General features: G+C 43.5%; 1 protein-coding gene across 1 annotated transcript in view; it reads left to right on the top strand.

Moving 5' to 3' along the window:
* naaladl2 (N-acetylated alpha-linked acidic dipeptidase like 2) overlaps positions 1-16,014 on the top strand; it is a 347,063-nt gene that overhangs the window by 204,459 nt on the left and 126,590 nt on the right. Inside the window, exon 9 of the mRNA XM_080770411.1 lies at positions 10,445-10,588. Within this exon, the coding sequence (XP_080626537.1) occupies positions 10,445-10,588 (144 nt within the window). The remainder of the gene's footprint in view (positions 1-10,444; positions 10,589-16,014) is intronic.

The following is a 16,014-nucleotide window of genomic DNA, read 5'->3' as shown; positions in this document are numbered from 1 at the left end:
TCTCCCTGAATGTCTATCTCTTCCCCTTCGCCTCTCTTTATTTTTATGTATTTACATGTTTATTTGACAGGGACAGTACGAAAAAAAGAATGTTTTAAGTTATAGAAACATCCGTTGCATTGTAACTATATACTGGGTTTATTAATAGCCGAGGCAAATTTTCGACCCCAGTCCCTGGTTTTACTTTTACTAGTATTTCCATTTTTTCAATAATACTTTATACTTCGACTCCACTACAAATCAGAGGGACAGATCTTGTACTCCGTAGGCTATACTGCACTACAATTTTTTGACAACTTTAGCTATTTAGTTTATTTGCAGAGTTATTACAAAACATACATCAACATTTGAATACAGGTGTTTTACTTGTAACTTGTTGAGTATTGCATTTGATTGTTTTTACCTTTTTTTTTTAACTTTTACTTCTTCCAGCTCAAGTACCGTTAGGTTTTCCACCAGTATGTGCTTAGCTAAGTGGCTAGCACTGCGGTGTCACACATTCAGGGAGATGAGAGAGAGTGCAGCCTCCCGCTGTGCTTACTGCTTATTAACTGTAATGCATTCCGGTCCCTGCTTTGATCACTGTGGGAGACGCTACGTGTCATTCTGACCATCTTGCACTCTGTGGCTCTCTCACTGTCTGTTAAAAACAGGTTTGTTTTTTCTCTTGCTTTCTCTCTTTCTGTCCGTGTACACATACATTTCACACACCAAAACATGTACAGTAGATCGAGAGAGCAGCATTTTACAGCAATGTCTCTGCGGTCTTATGACAGTATCCGTTGTTGCCTATATTTATATTCTACCCCGATATAGCGGTTTGCAGCATGCCACTATGGTATATGGTATTGTATAGAGCAGTTAAGTGCAGGATAATACTGTACAATACAATCACACTAGAGCACAGCTGGCCTTTTTGCACTTTTCGCAATAGTTCCATTTGAAGAGATCAATTTAAAAATGAAATGTGTTATGAAAAGGATTTCGGTGATGAGACGCTATAGCTACCACTTCATAGCATGGTACCTGCCTGGATTCTAGATGCTGGTGGTGGTGAAGACAGATGGACAGATGGACAGATAGATAGATGGACAGATGGACAGATGGACAGATGGATAGATGGACAGATGGACAGATGGACAGATGGACAGGCAGATCGATGACAAAACGTCCTTCGTGCTGACAGTAGAGACCTTTGACATGGTGGGATTGGTGGGACTGGGGTTGTTGCAGGTGGGTTGCAAAACACTCAGTCTGAAAGAGGAGAATGACGGGTTCAGGGCCATCTAATAGAAGAGTTACGATATTGAGGGGGCAGAAACCGAGCGCTTGAGCGCTGTTCATGCAGCCCTGAACTGAGACGGGCTGGAGTTGGAAATACTCGTTTTCAACGAGGGCGGCGCAAAGTCAGAGTCAATCGGTTGGATGGTTCTCGAGATACGCAACGTTGAGGTCAGATGTAGAGTTTCTGGCCGGCTGTGTATGGTCGTTATCTACAGGCTGCTGTTGGATGGTCCAGTGAGACAGGCATCCATATAGACTATGTCCTTCTAGGTATCTAGTGTTTGGTAATGGAAAGGTTTCTAGTGTTTGGTAATGGAAAGGCTGATTTACAGGCTGTTGAAACTGCCTGTGTATTGATCTGCCTAGCTCTCACTTTCCTGAACACAGAGTAGTGCAGGAGGAGGGGATAGAGAGGGGAAGGAAGGAGGAGAGTATAGTCTCACGAAGCCAGACAACTATTCCACAATCTCTGGATGCTATATAGGAAACACCTCCCAAAATCCTTGCAAGGAGGCTGACATTTACGTTCACAATAATATATTTCCATTTCTGCTAAGCAGCAAGCTATATGCTTAGATGTTTTTCAATATATATTAGGATAAATCTGCGCGACTGTAAAGACGAAACGAAAGTGGGGAGGAGGCTTCACTTCCGGCTTATCGCTTGCTCATGATCAGAGCTTCCGTTCTCCAGACTGTAATGACGGAAGCATTTGAAAATTGCGAGAGGCAACAGTCTAAAGGAGAGTGGGACGAAAAGGGGGAAGCAGAAGTGTGAGGCTGAGGAGAGATGATGTGGGGATGCCAGGAAGGACCGAGAGATGGAGTGAGCTAGATGCTGGCGGAACGGCTCTGAGAGAGCTGGAATGAGTGACAGAGAGTGAGGCTGCTATTTAACAATGCTTTTTTTTCTTCTTTATATATAGAAAAAAAGGCAAAGAAGTTTAGGGATAAGTGGTAAGGCACTGACGAAAATAGGAGAATTAATGTAAACCCATGAAACCAAATTGTAATTTTCTTTTTATTGGCGTACAATGAGTGACTGCATGAAGTGAAATGTAAGCTCTTGGTACAAATGGTGAAATAATTCACATAATGGGACAATTGCATCATAAAAAGAATCTCCCATAGTGGTTCAATTATAACTGAAGCACAGTTTATGGTATAATTCAACCCTAAATGATCATCGTAATTACCCATGACAACCTGCTCAAACAACTCTGCTGACCCGTCACCTGTGCAGTGTCAGTCAACAAGCTGCATGCCTGAAGAAGGCCGGAAGGCGGGAAACGTTGCTGTGACTCTTAATTAAATAAACTTCTTGAACCAGCAAGTGGCGGTGTGCGGGTCTCTCCTCCTTCTCCATGAGTCAACAAGCTGTAAAGTCAACAGAGGAATCCAGCGCAGCGATAGGTCATGGAGCAACAGTGACTGTAGTTGGAGCACATTTGTGAAATGTGTGGCAAATCTGCACAAAAAAAAACAACTTACCACTAGTTTTCTTCACAAATGTGTTCATAAAGGTGTAAACTATAACATATGCATTTGTTCCAACTCAACTCCCTTGGGAAACTTTGTGACAGCTGCTGAAAGTTGGGGTACCATTAACAACCAATATAAGGCAAAATTCCCAAAATTTTATTATGCTTTAAGTAGCATGTGACGTGTCAAACTAGGGGGGTTTCATGATGCTGAGTCCATTCCAAGCATTAGTTTTGCACGAAAACACTCCTTGGGCTAAATTCGGCCATAGCCACTTGCCCAAATATGCCCAAATTGTGATGGCCTCTATGTCCATTTTTAGGTGTGTTTTTTGTGCAAAACTATGCACTATGCTTGCAATGGATTCAGAGTCATGAAAACCCCCTAGTTTGACACGTCACATGCTACTTAAAGTATAATGAAATTTGAAATGGTTTGCCTTATATTGGTTGTTATATGGTACGCCAACTTTTAGCAGCTGTCACAAAGTTTCCTAAGGGAGTTGGGTTGGAACAAATTCATATCTTATAGTTTACACCTTTATGAACACATTTGTGAAGAAAGCTATAGTGGTACGCATTTGTTTTTGCAGATTTGCCACACATTTAGCAAATTTCCCTTATTACTGCCTGGGTACTGTGGGCATCATGTGAGTTGGCTTGAAGAAAATGAGAAGCAGACAGTCTGATTAGTGGGAGTATATATGAATTAACTATTGGCGAATAAACGGGGGGGTTGGGAGGGGTCCGTGGAGAGATAATTAGAAGTAGCCTCCTGACTTCAGTTGCTCCATGAACTATCGCTGCGCTGCTGGATTCCTCTGTTGATTTTACAGCTTGTTGACTTGACACGGCACGGGTCAGCAGAGTGTTGGAGCAGGTTGCCATGGATAATTATACAATGATCAAACTGTGCTTCAGTTATAATTGAACCGCTATGGGAGATTCCTTTTTATAAATAAGAGCTTGTTCACCTTGAGCATCTTGTTTTACTATTTAGAAAAAACATTTTTTAATAGTTAAAATAGCCGATCTACAAGCTCACAACGTGTCTGTGTACATCGGAACGTGTATTCAGCATCTGATGAGGATCTTTACAAACGTAAGCTTCTTTTCCACTTGGTCTGTTCTCCCCCTTGTTACATGATGTTACCTGATGACCCCTCTCGTCCAGAGCCATCTTTTCTCCCGTCTTCTCTTCTCCTGTGTCTCCTGTCTCCGATCAGGTCATGGGTTATTAATCTTCTTCAGAAGGTGAGAGGCTCTGTTGACACTCTGCTACACCAAGCAGAGCGAGGTATCGACTGGAAGGAGTCGTTCAAAGAAATGACGAGATTTTTCAAGGGTTGCTGCGCTTGTCCTCGGCGCTCGGGGCAGCGTATGGATTATACGCACACAAAGTTGAGAAAAACTAAAAGTATGGATCAAAGAGAGGGGAACAAAAATCCTGGAGGGATTTGGAATAGATACAATGAACCCCACTGTTTGGGGGACTCAGAAAATACTTCTTAAAGTCCAGCTAATGTAAAGAGAAATGTACGTCACAATGTTGGAGACCTTTTAAATGTCTGTTAATTTTCATGTCAACATAAACTTGACTCAGCAATGTCTTCCTTTCCTTTCCTCTCCTCTCCTCTCCTCTCCTCTCCTTTCCTTTCCTCCCCCCCCCCCCCCCCCCCCCCACACACTTTGTGGCCTGCCGTGACCTCCAGGATGGGCAATGCTACTTGTCATGCCCAGAATGATTGCTCAGGACGGGGTAAATTAAATCAGCACAGTCATTTTCACAGAAATATATATCACTGCTAGAACAATCTAAGATTTATAATGCAAATAGGGGCATAAAACAGACTCCTGCAAGGGCAGACAATGCATTGCCGGTCTGATTTTGACTAACGGTTGTACTGGTGGAGATAATCAAATATTATGTCTTGAGAATCAATGGTTTGTAGATCAATTTAAACATGTCTGAGGGATCCTTAAACTCGCTACAAGTCCATAATCACAACTGTCTGGGACGAAGCAAATTGGAACAAATTGCCCTCTACCTCTGTCTGGAAGATGAATCTGAAACGGCTCCTGCAGATCTCCGATGCTGTTCACGTCTCTGTGTCCAATAAGGAAAGTTACTCTATATGTCTCAACTGAGCCATTTATCAATGCTGCCCACCAGATTGGATGCAGGTGCGTGTTTGTGTGTGGCTGTGTGCGTGCACACAGCCCACACATGTGTGACATTGTGACTGTGTGCACATGTGGGAGTCTATGACTGTTCTATATACGGCAGTGCCAGTGAATGCTGGACACTGAAGCCAACCCTGCAGAAGTCTCTAGAAGGAATGCTGCGTGCGGTACTTGACATCAGCAAGAGTACACATATGTTACCAACAAGAATCTGTATGATGGAATGCCAAGGGGGAGACAGAAAATAGCAGCCAGGAGAATGAGACTAGCAGGACACTGCCAAAAGACACCAAGAGCTGCCAGCCGCAAACTAGTGCTGTGGGAACCAATCACCGGTCACGAGGACATCCCACATTAACATATGTGGATGTACTCAAGAATGACGCAGGAGTGCAAATGTATGTACTGTACAGTATGTAACCGGTATGAACTGGAAGCGACGATGGAGGGCTCGTCTGAGGATGACCTAGAGAGAACCTGTATAAACTGTATTGTAATTTGTATTTAACTCTGATAGTGGACATCCATCCATCTTCAATCGCTTATCCGTAGTCGGGTTGCGGGGGCAACAGCTCCACCAGAGTGCTCCCTCTCCAGAGCAACATCGGTGACTTCCTCCTGGGGGATTCCGAGACGTTCCAAAGCCAGTGAGTCGATGTGTTTCCTCCAACTGCGCCTTGGTCTGCCCCGGGGTCTCCTCCCAGAGATGCCAGCCACCCGTCAAAGAAAACTCATTTTGGCCGCTTGTATTCGCGACCTTATTCTTTCAGTCATGACCCACACTTCATGACCCTTCATGACACTTCATGATTGTGGACATATGAAACCAAATGGACCCATACATGTTTTACTGTATACAGTACACTATGTACATGTGTGCATGGCTATTGAACGCATTCATGTGTTCAATTTGGTTTTGCGTTTACATACAGATATATACAGATAGGTGTGTAGTGTAGTCAAGGCCTGAATTTCTGTACATAAGTGTCAACAGAGCTACTAGGATAAATACTGTGCCCTTTTAAACTCACTATTGCCTGGCTCTTCAAAAAAGGGATATTAACAGAAAAACACCTATAGTCCTACAAAATGATTGATAGTATCAGAATAAAACCCATATCCAGAAAGCTTACTGACAGGTTTATTGTGACACCAGGGGCCAGATTAGAGAGTGTTTTCAGCTTTTTCAACAAAAATGCACCGCGTTTGTGGGCTTTCTTGGGACCACACATGCACACTCGTTTTATTTTTATTGTATTTCCCCCTTGAATTAATTAATTGTGGACTTTAAGTGCAGTACACAATGCTTCTTCTGAAACCTCACGTCTTCCCTGCTCTGTTGTATCTTCACTATACAGTCTGCGTTGAACCGTCTCCATGTTTGGTGTTTGGTACACACAAGCGTGTTTTGTTCCACACGGCGACTGAGACGGAAACCACATTATCATATTTAATGATCTCTAATGAGTCTCTTCTCCAGGGCTCACAAGTCACTGCTCCTGTGACTCAATTAGAACGTGGCAAAAAATGGTTAATCATTCCAAATAGAGCCACGTCTTCTATACTTCCTGTTAATTCTCATATTGTAATGCTCAGAAATGTAATTTGTGACAATGATCAGCCCACCCTGTCTGTGTGTGTGTGTGTGTGTGTGTGTGTGTGTGTGTGTGTGTGTGTGTGTGTGTGTGTGTGTGTGTGTGTGTGTGTGTGTTGCATGGCCACTTGGGTTATACTATCACGTGTGTGTGTGTGTGTGTGTGTGTGTGTGTGTGTGTGTGTGTGTGTGTGTGTGTGTGTGTGTGTGTGTGTTGCATGGCCACTTGGGTTATACTATCACATGCATGCATGCATAACTGGGTCTGTGTGCACACAGTATGCACATGCGTGTTTGTATACGTGCACCTGTGCACAAATGGAATGCATCCCCGTGTGCCTGAGTGTAGATGTGTGTCCACATGCAGGTGCAGGATGGAGTTCATATTGTTGAGTTCAGTACATTGTTATAACCTGAAACTCATGTGCCGGTGAGATTAGCACTGACTCAGACCATCTATGCTAGCCCATTAATACCTGGAACGCATCTGTGTCACCTTAAACCATTATTTTATGCTTTAGCTATTGAAATATAGCAGATCTACAGCTCGTTGAAAAATCGTGAAATCGTGAAAACGTGTGCACGTCTTGCTTCTGGCGTGTCCCTTGAACAACATATTTTCAGATGGGGGTCGGCGGCCAATTACCTATAATCTTGACATGAAATGGTTTGAGAACCACTGACATTATTCAGAAAACTGTCAGGACTTTGAAGACATTTAGTAGACTCTGGTCTGGGGTCTTTAATGGGCTAGGGGGTATTCAGGTCCTTCTCTCATTACTCTCACTAATAATTATCTCCCGTTTGAATAAAACAGAGGAGGATTTAGTCTGAGAACCTAATCAAGAGAGCGCGTAGAGAAAAGGAGGACAGATCCAACCTCCTTAATGAATAATCTCCCTCTCCATTGGAGGTATAGTGCTGCATGGACTACTGATTGCTGTTGGCACACGTATAGTCATATACGCAGCACCACCTCAGTCACTGCTGGAGGCCTGAGTGAGTGATGATGAGTGTTGGACGGCTTTTACCTTTTTGTCAGTGTTAAACCCCTTATCCATAAACATATTTGCCTCTTTTTTACTATTTTGAAAAAACATATTAAAATTGTTCAACTCTAGCCGATGTACATCGACACGTTGTGAGCTTGTAGATCGGCTATTTGAACTATTCAAAAATGTTTTTTCAAAGTAGTAAAAAATGGCAAAGAAGTTTAGTGATAAGGTGTTTTAAGGATTGAGGGTGTGGCCGAGGAGGTCATGAAGTGGGAGAGGTGGAGAAATGACTCCAGAAACGGGTTATAGTTCGAATTGTGTGCAGCCATTTCCACGATCCTATGCCGTACTGTACGCGTCCTGTGGCTTTGTGTCAAAACCAACTCTGCTGTTTGTATTCAGTCTGGCAGGCAAGCTAGACCGCGAAGAGGAGCGGTGAATTGACAGAGAGGGGAAATGGGAGGGTGGTGATGGAGAAGTATAGCCTGTAAGAGAAAGAAAGCAACGTTATACATACAGAACAGGAAGGCAGAGGAAAGATGCCGATAGATGAAAAAATGCACGCACGCACGCCACTTTGAACACCTTGTCCTGGATGAAGGGGCATACATATCTCTTGGTACAGCTGCTAACAATGTGTAGATTGTGGTGCACACAGGTGGAACGTATCCTGTTGTTTATATGGCAATTACTGAGAGATGGAATCAACAAATTCAACGGCAAACTAAACAAACTACTTAATGCCTATATACCGTTGGCCAACCTAACCCCGCCAGGGTAGTAGACACAGGGAGGATGGCCAATATCTGTCAGTTTATAGTAACCATTCAGACCAAAGAGATACCAGGAGAGGAAACACATGCTTATGGCAGCCACGCTAGATGACGCTGCAGTATATTTACCCAGAACTTACTTGATCTGTTCTTAACCAGTCAATAGCAGCATACTTACAACCTTTATATTTAGTCTTTAGTTTTTTTTTTACTTGAACAAAACATGGCATTCATCCCCGATGCAATTGTCAGACGTCACATATGATATTTCACATTCCTATTCAGATCTTTACTACTTTATTTTTCCTAGATGAGGCTCTCCTGGCCAGTTCAATGATTTGAATGAGTCATTATTTACCGGTAATATATAACCAAGTGCCATTATTATTTGTGATTGATTGATTGATTGATTGATATAATACTTTATTAACAAAAAGAAAAAAAAATGTGTGTTTAACTGTCTTGTTGCGGGTGAGATAACATAAAGTTGAAGTTGAAGTAGCATATATAACCAGGGGATATTTTGGTGGTGGAAAAGTTGGCCGTTTGTCTCCACAATGTTTGTTTTGGTCTGGTGATTTCCTGCTTAGCGGTTTAGGCTATCAGCTGAGCTTAGAAGCTTAGCTCAGCAGCTAAAGCTAACATGGTGACTACAGAGGCCCCCCCATGCAGCTGCTACTGTGTGACTATGGTGTGATGTTATTGATGGAATAATTCCAAGCCACATATAGTATATAGCTATTTTGTCAGCAGAACTATTTGGTGTCATTGGTGTATTTGGTGTACAGCAGTATGTCTGCGATGTTAAGTTACAGTATTTTGTCAGTCAATGAGGCCTCCAATACATCCTGTATTGATAATTATGCAGGCTGGTCAACACCGCATATCTTAATTGCATTGCTTATGCCCTGATGCAGACCGTATATGTCAAAACATGTCGGTTTTCCTCCCTTTCCTCCTTTTTAACTATTAGCTGTGCACGGATCTCCGCTTTGTTCTATAGATGTGTTATCCTGATTGATCCCAGGAGCACTTTTTTACTGTTTTTTATATTTTGTATACTGTACCTGCACACCTGGTTGCTTCCTTGCCTCTGCATTGCTTATGTGTTTAACTGTCTTGTTGCAGTTCTATGAAATCCAGTAAAACACTAAAATCAATCCACACTGACATGGACTCATTCCTTCATTGATTGAAGTGTGTAACATTATACAATAATACTAAAAGGATTTTGGCAAGCTAGAAGACTTGTCTATATACTGTAGGTCCTGGTTGCAAATTGCAACCATTGTAGCTGACAGAGCATTTTAATAGTAATTTATATTTACAATAGTAGGCTACAGGATATACCTCGGAGCAACATAATTTCTTACACCAGGGATGTGCATCAGTGTCTCCTCGATATGTATTTCCATATTCAATTTATTCTTTAGTTGGCTCAAATTGTACAGTAGATGGGACAGATTTTTAGCTTGAAGTCAAATATAATTAATGATCTTACAGTTGACTGAACACGTCAGCGAGTCACTTGCAGCATTGTGGTTCCCAGCTGTCCACACCCTGCACTTCTAAAGGCACACGGCATGGTTTGGGGTTTGGACGTGTGTTTCTTGACGTGTCACACTGTGCGTTCTTCTGGGAGCTTCAAACACCACTGAACAATTACAAATCTAATTTAAATTAATAGCGGGGGGTGGGGCAGTCCGCCCTATAGATATAGTATAACTCTATGGGTCAAACCCAACGAATACTACCTCCCCCTGGTCAGCGGAGGCGCCTGATGTGATGTAGGGGAAAGACGAGGTTGGAATGACGTGTTCCTTCCATGTGCTGCTACGTCCGGGAACCCCTAGTAGGACGTAGCAAGAGCAAGAGCTCAGTTTGAGGCTCTCTCCAGGCTGGCAGAGGCAGAGTAGTGCCCAGGATTACAGCTTTAGGCGATTGGCACCAGGTGAAAAATGCGTTACAAAATTGTCGGATAAAAAACAAACATTGAGCTATAATAAGAATGGCCAGACCACACCACATTAACCTATCAATATGGTCGGGACTAATACTATTGCAATAAATCTCTCTCTTTCTCTCTCTCTTTCTCTCTCTCTCTCTCTCTCTCTCTCTCTCTCTCTCATTGCAGTTGGTATTTCCAGAGAAGATGGTGCTATTCTGACATCCATGTTGGTCCAGCCCATCTCTGCCTTCCTGGCCCAGCGGTTACTGTCATCTCCATCTACAGGCCAGACGGAGGCCTGTACTCCACTGGCTATGCCTCCTAACACAGGTATATACGTCAATACACATTGTTGTCTTCATTTTGAAGCTCCATATCTTGAATGCTGCATTAGTTCTGCATACTGTAATGTGTAGAATTAGTCTCACCCTTACTGCTGTTGCTGCCATGACACTAGAATGTCCCCCTATTGCGGGGTGAACATCTTGGCAAGAATAGCTGATCTGCAAACCTCACAACATGTCGCGTTGCAGTGCAATGTGAGCTTGTAGATTAGTATATAGAAACATGTATAACAACTATTCCACAATCTCCAAATGCTATATAGAGTCTGGAAATACAAGGCCTAATCTGTTTGTCATTTCTGTTCACAAAAATGTTAGCTTATTTCTGTATAGACAAAACGGAAGTGGGGAGGAGGCCCCATACTTAAATAAATAAATAATAATAATAGCTCAAGTTTATATAGCGCTTTTCTGAATACCCAAAGCACTTTACATAAGAACACTATAGGAACAGACTTTATTAGGGGAAAAAAACAAAGCAAAACATAGCAGAAACAACAACAGTACAAGGTTAAAAAGATAAACGAGGGAAGGGGGGGGGGGGGGCATCCTAACCAGACCTCAGCTGGGGAAAGCTTTATATTTTACTCATGATAGAACTTCCGTTGCTCCAGAATGTATGAAGGAAGCATTTGCAATTTGCGAAAGGCAACAGTCTGGCAACGTGAGACTAGACCCCGGTCAACGACAGATGTGGCCTCAGGTCTAAATGGGTTAAACTAGCATCACTAGTTGTACTTGGGTCCTTACTAGCATACCAATAGACACTGTAAAATGACTGGTATGGTTTACTGTAGCAAGCTGTTAGTGGGACCTACTGTATATGGGTCCGGAAGGAGGAGAGGTCAGTGGAGGAGGGAGGACAGGTGGAGTGAAGAAAGAGACCATGGATGGAGGCCATAGGTCAGCAAGAAGGAGAGAAGACGGGAGATGATTTATATATATATATACTGTATATATATATATATATATATATATATATATATATATAGGTATGGAAGGGAGCGGGGTGGAATCTGTCAAATGAACACCACACACTGTAGTATAATCTTTATAGTGCCCTTGGCTTATCGCTGTAAAGCTGGCATTATTACATCCGGACACACGTGCTGTTGCACTCGTTGAACCCCCAGGTGCGTGTGTGCGTACAGTATGTGTGTCGTGTAAATGCCGGCTGCTGTTCTTATATGGAACCTATACGTATAGCCATTATTATTTAACTTAGTTACGGTAAGCTTGTTCAAGGCTTTGTCGTAACCTTGTAAAGGTCTTGGACCTGCAGTTACCTCAACACTGATGATGGAGTAGAGACTCAGAGAAGGCTGTGGGAGGTGAGCATTATTATTATTATGGAGCAGAAATATGGGAGAGAGGGACAGTAGGAAGAGGATACGGAGCGAGGGAGGGACGAGATTCAATATGGTATGTTTTAACACATATAAGTGCCACACACACACACACACACACACACACAGAAAGAGAGAGAGAGAGAGAATGCAGGCTAGTAAACGCATGAGCATAAATTCAGGGATGCAGCAGATGGTGAGAGAAGTGACACAGATAGCAAGGTACTGCAGATGGAGTGATGGTCACACAGAACAGTACCGTACGGTCAGATATGCAGTCACACAAACACACGCACACACGCACACACACACACACACACACACACACACACACACCAGAGTGGGTGGCTAAAGCTGGTTAGATACTGTCAACCTCTCTATGACATACTGAGTATCACTGTCATGATGATATACGAAGTTCAAGGCCATTATGTCACGCATGCATGTCACACGCACTGACCAGTGGCGCGCCCCGTGGCTCTCTCTCTGGGCACACCTAAAGCTACGGTACGGTCTGGTGGTGAACAGATGTAACACACCTGTTATTAAATGTAACACACCTCATGCTGTTATTGATTAGGTGAAGCTGTGCTGCGCACTAGCCTATAGCCCTATACTGTACACATACAATGTTTTTTTATTGTGCTTTATTGTTTTTAATCCGAACTGGAAAACAAAAAACAGAATCTGCCTAGGGTTTCATTGCCCTTTAATTGAATCAATTCCATGAGGTGATATTGTGTTTCAATCCCCCCCCCCCCTCTCTTCTGCCTCCCTGCCAGCCTTATCTGTCTCTCTTCCACCCCTATCCCTCTCCTCTCTATCTCTCTCTCTCTCTCTCTCTCTCTCTCTCTCTGTCATGCACGCACGCGCACACACAAGGTGAGGTCACAATTAAGAAGTGCCGTGGTTAGCGCTGTGTCAGTTGATGGGCAATGCTCAATGCAGACTATAGAAAAAGGATTTGTTCAAAGGAGATCTGTCTGTCTGTCTGGTCATCAGTATACATTTTACATCCAACTGGGTTATGATGTGTGATTGAGTGTGGATTTTCCTAAAATACGACTATACTCAAACCAAGGTGATTGTGTTAAGGTTTTCTTTTTTTAACTGCAGAATTATAATTAATATTTGAAATTGAATAGTCACATTTTAGACGGCACTCTGACCTCTCTGCCCTGCAATATGTGTTATCGGCCAACTTATGTTTTATGGTCACTCGTCAAATGCCAGTGTGATGGCCGGATTTATAGAGACATTTATAGACTGGCAATTAGAATTTCAAAAGTTAATCTGCCATAATATATGGCGTGTGTGTGTGTGTGTGTGTGTGTGTGTGTGTGTGTGTGTGTGTGTGTGTGTGTGTGTGTGTGTGTGTGTGTGTGTGTGTGTGTGTGTGTGTGTGTGTGTGTGTGTGTGTGTGTGTGTGTGTGTGTGTGTGTGTGTGTGTGTGTGTGTGTGTGTGTGTGTGTGTGTGTGTGTGTGTGTGTGTGTGTGTGTGTGTGCGTGCGTGCGTGCGTGCGTGCTCCATTGGAGACTCCATTATTAAAGGGTTATTTGCGACTTTTTGGAGCTGTAGGAAATACTTGCAAAGATCTTGCAAAGGTATTAATTGATTCCCCCGAGTCCCGTGGTGCGAGTTCTTGTTTTGTTTTGGGGAATATTAAGTAGTTCCGGTCATTTTTTTGGGGTCTGTGGTCCACACATTAAAAATAGAGGGAGGTCATATAGTTCCATGTGACAGGGATGTCATATAGTTCCATGTGACAGGGAGGTCATATAGTTCCATGTGACAGGGATGTCATATAGTTCCATGTGACAGGGAGGTCATAGTTCCATGTGACAGGGAGGTCATAGTTCCATGTGACAGGGAGGTCATAGTTCCATGTGACAGGGAGGTCATAGTTCCATGTGACAGGGAGGTTGTCTGTGTGGGTCCCATGTTCCCTGTGTGGGTTCCATGTTCCCTGTGTGGGTTCCATGTTCCCTGTGTGGGTTCCATGTTCCCTGTGTGGGTTCCATGTTCCCTGTGTGGGTTCCATGTTCCCTGTGTGGGTTCCATGTTCCCTGTGTAGACCCTGACCGGTCCATTTGGTTCCATTTGCACACACTCAGAGTTAAATTAACCTTGATTTTACAATATAAATTGCGGAAACACTGCTATAATAGCCGTAAAAATCCTCTCTTATCGGGGTCACTGGCATACAATTTGAAGTGGGGGTCCGCGACCTAATACATGTTGATTTGGGGGTCCTTGACATGAAAAAGTTTGGGAACCACAGTGTTACAATACATGCACGAGTCCATGAGGACATGCAGTAAAGTCAAACTATAGGCTAACAAAAGAATAACAATAAAGTCTATATGTTGGTGTGGGCGTGAGTGTGGAACGGGGTGAGATAAAATGTGAGAGGGCAAGAGGTAAGCGCACAGAGGGAGAGAGAGAGGCCGAGAACTTGAAAGAGCTACCAGCGAAAGACACACAGAGAAAAAGCCAGAAAGGGGGAAAGCGAGACGCATGAGAGGAGATGAGAGTGTTGAGAATGCGAGTCAAAGAGAGGAGAGATGAGGTTAGCATTAGGTGGTAATTCCTGCTGTTGAAAGAGTAAATCCCTTCTTATCTCTGAATCATCACCTAGGGGATTTCCTATACAATATGCTCTCTCTCTCTCTCTCTCTCTCTCTCTCTCTCTCTCATACCCCTGAAGAAGGCAACCTGTTTGCCGAAACGTTGGAAAAATAAAGTTTATGGCATCGTGACTACGAGCTGTGCGGCCTCTTTCCTTTCTTAGTCAAAGTACTGATAAACGTGCCACGTTTCTCTGATCGGTACCGCACACTGTTTAATATTAGTTTATATCGTTTACAACCAAGCTGTCAAAAACATGGAGTCGGGAGTTAGTTCTCTCCATCTCTCTCTGTCTCTCTGTCTGTCTGTCTCTCTCTCTCTCTCTGTCTCTGTCTCTGTCTCTCTCTCCCCAGATGTGGGTCTTTTGGGATCTATGTGTCACTATTATTCCAAATACATCCATGGAGCTAATCATGAAATGGAACACTGCCTTCACTGATGCATGCACGCGCGCACGGTTTCTCAGTCATGCATCAATGCTGCGTGGATGGACTGGGCCATGCATACTGATAATCAGAGACGACTTGAAGTTCCCACTGCCATGACATGGGTGATATTGATCGTCCAGGAGGGATTTGGGAAATGCTTTTGTGTGTGTGTGTGTGTGTGTGTGTGTGTGTGTGTGTGTGTGTGTGTGTGTGTGTGTGTGTGTGTGTGTGTGTGTGTGTGTGTGTGTGTGTGTGTGTGTGTGTGTGTGTGTGTGTGTGTGTGTGTGTGTGCGCGTGTGTGTGAGCGTGTGTGCAATTTGTGCACCTACTCTTCAATAGTTACCTGTTGAGAGAAGCTGACACTAAAATTGGTATTGATTCGTCATTAGTATTGGTTTCAGTGGCGAATGTTGGTGTGAGAGAGAGAGAGAGAGAGAGAGAGAGAGAGAGAGAAGAGAGAGAGAGTTTCCACTCTCAGGAGACAGACACTCAAACCTCCTGAGTGACCCTGGGTTCCGCATGGCAGCCCGCTGCTTCTGAAACGATCTATTACCTTGATCCAATCTAAGACAGGCAGAGAGAGTGAGAGGGTGGAGAATGGGAAGGGAGAGAGACAGAAAGGATGAGAGAGAGAGGGTGGAGAATGGGAAGGGAGAGAGATAGAGAGAGGGTGGAGAATGGGAAGGGAGAGAGAGATGATGATGAGAGAGAGAGAGAGAGAGAGAGAGAGAGGGTGGAGAATGGGAAGGGAGAGAGATGATGAGAGAGAGAGAGAGTGAGAGAGGGTGGAGAATTGGAAGGGAGAGAGACAGAGATGATGAGAGAGAGAGAGAGAGAGAGTGGCAAACTACCTGACCACTGTTACTGATCCAAAACTGAGGAAGATGTTGACTATGTACAGACTCAGCGACCACCGCCTGGCAATAGAAACAGGCAGACACAGACAGAACTGGCTGCCTATAGAGAAGACAGACTGTGTTTGTTAATTTATTTTCATTGTTACTGTATT

Source organism: Protomyctophum bolini (assembly GCF_963924005.1).
Source record: "Protomyctophum bolini genome assembly, chromosome: 8".
Lineage (NCBI taxonomy): Eukaryota > Metazoa > Chordata > Actinopteri > Myctophiformes > Myctophidae > Protomyctophum > Protomyctophum bolini.
The sequence above is the reverse complement of the archived record's forward strand: the minus strand, read 5'-3'. Positions and strand labels throughout refer to the sequence as shown.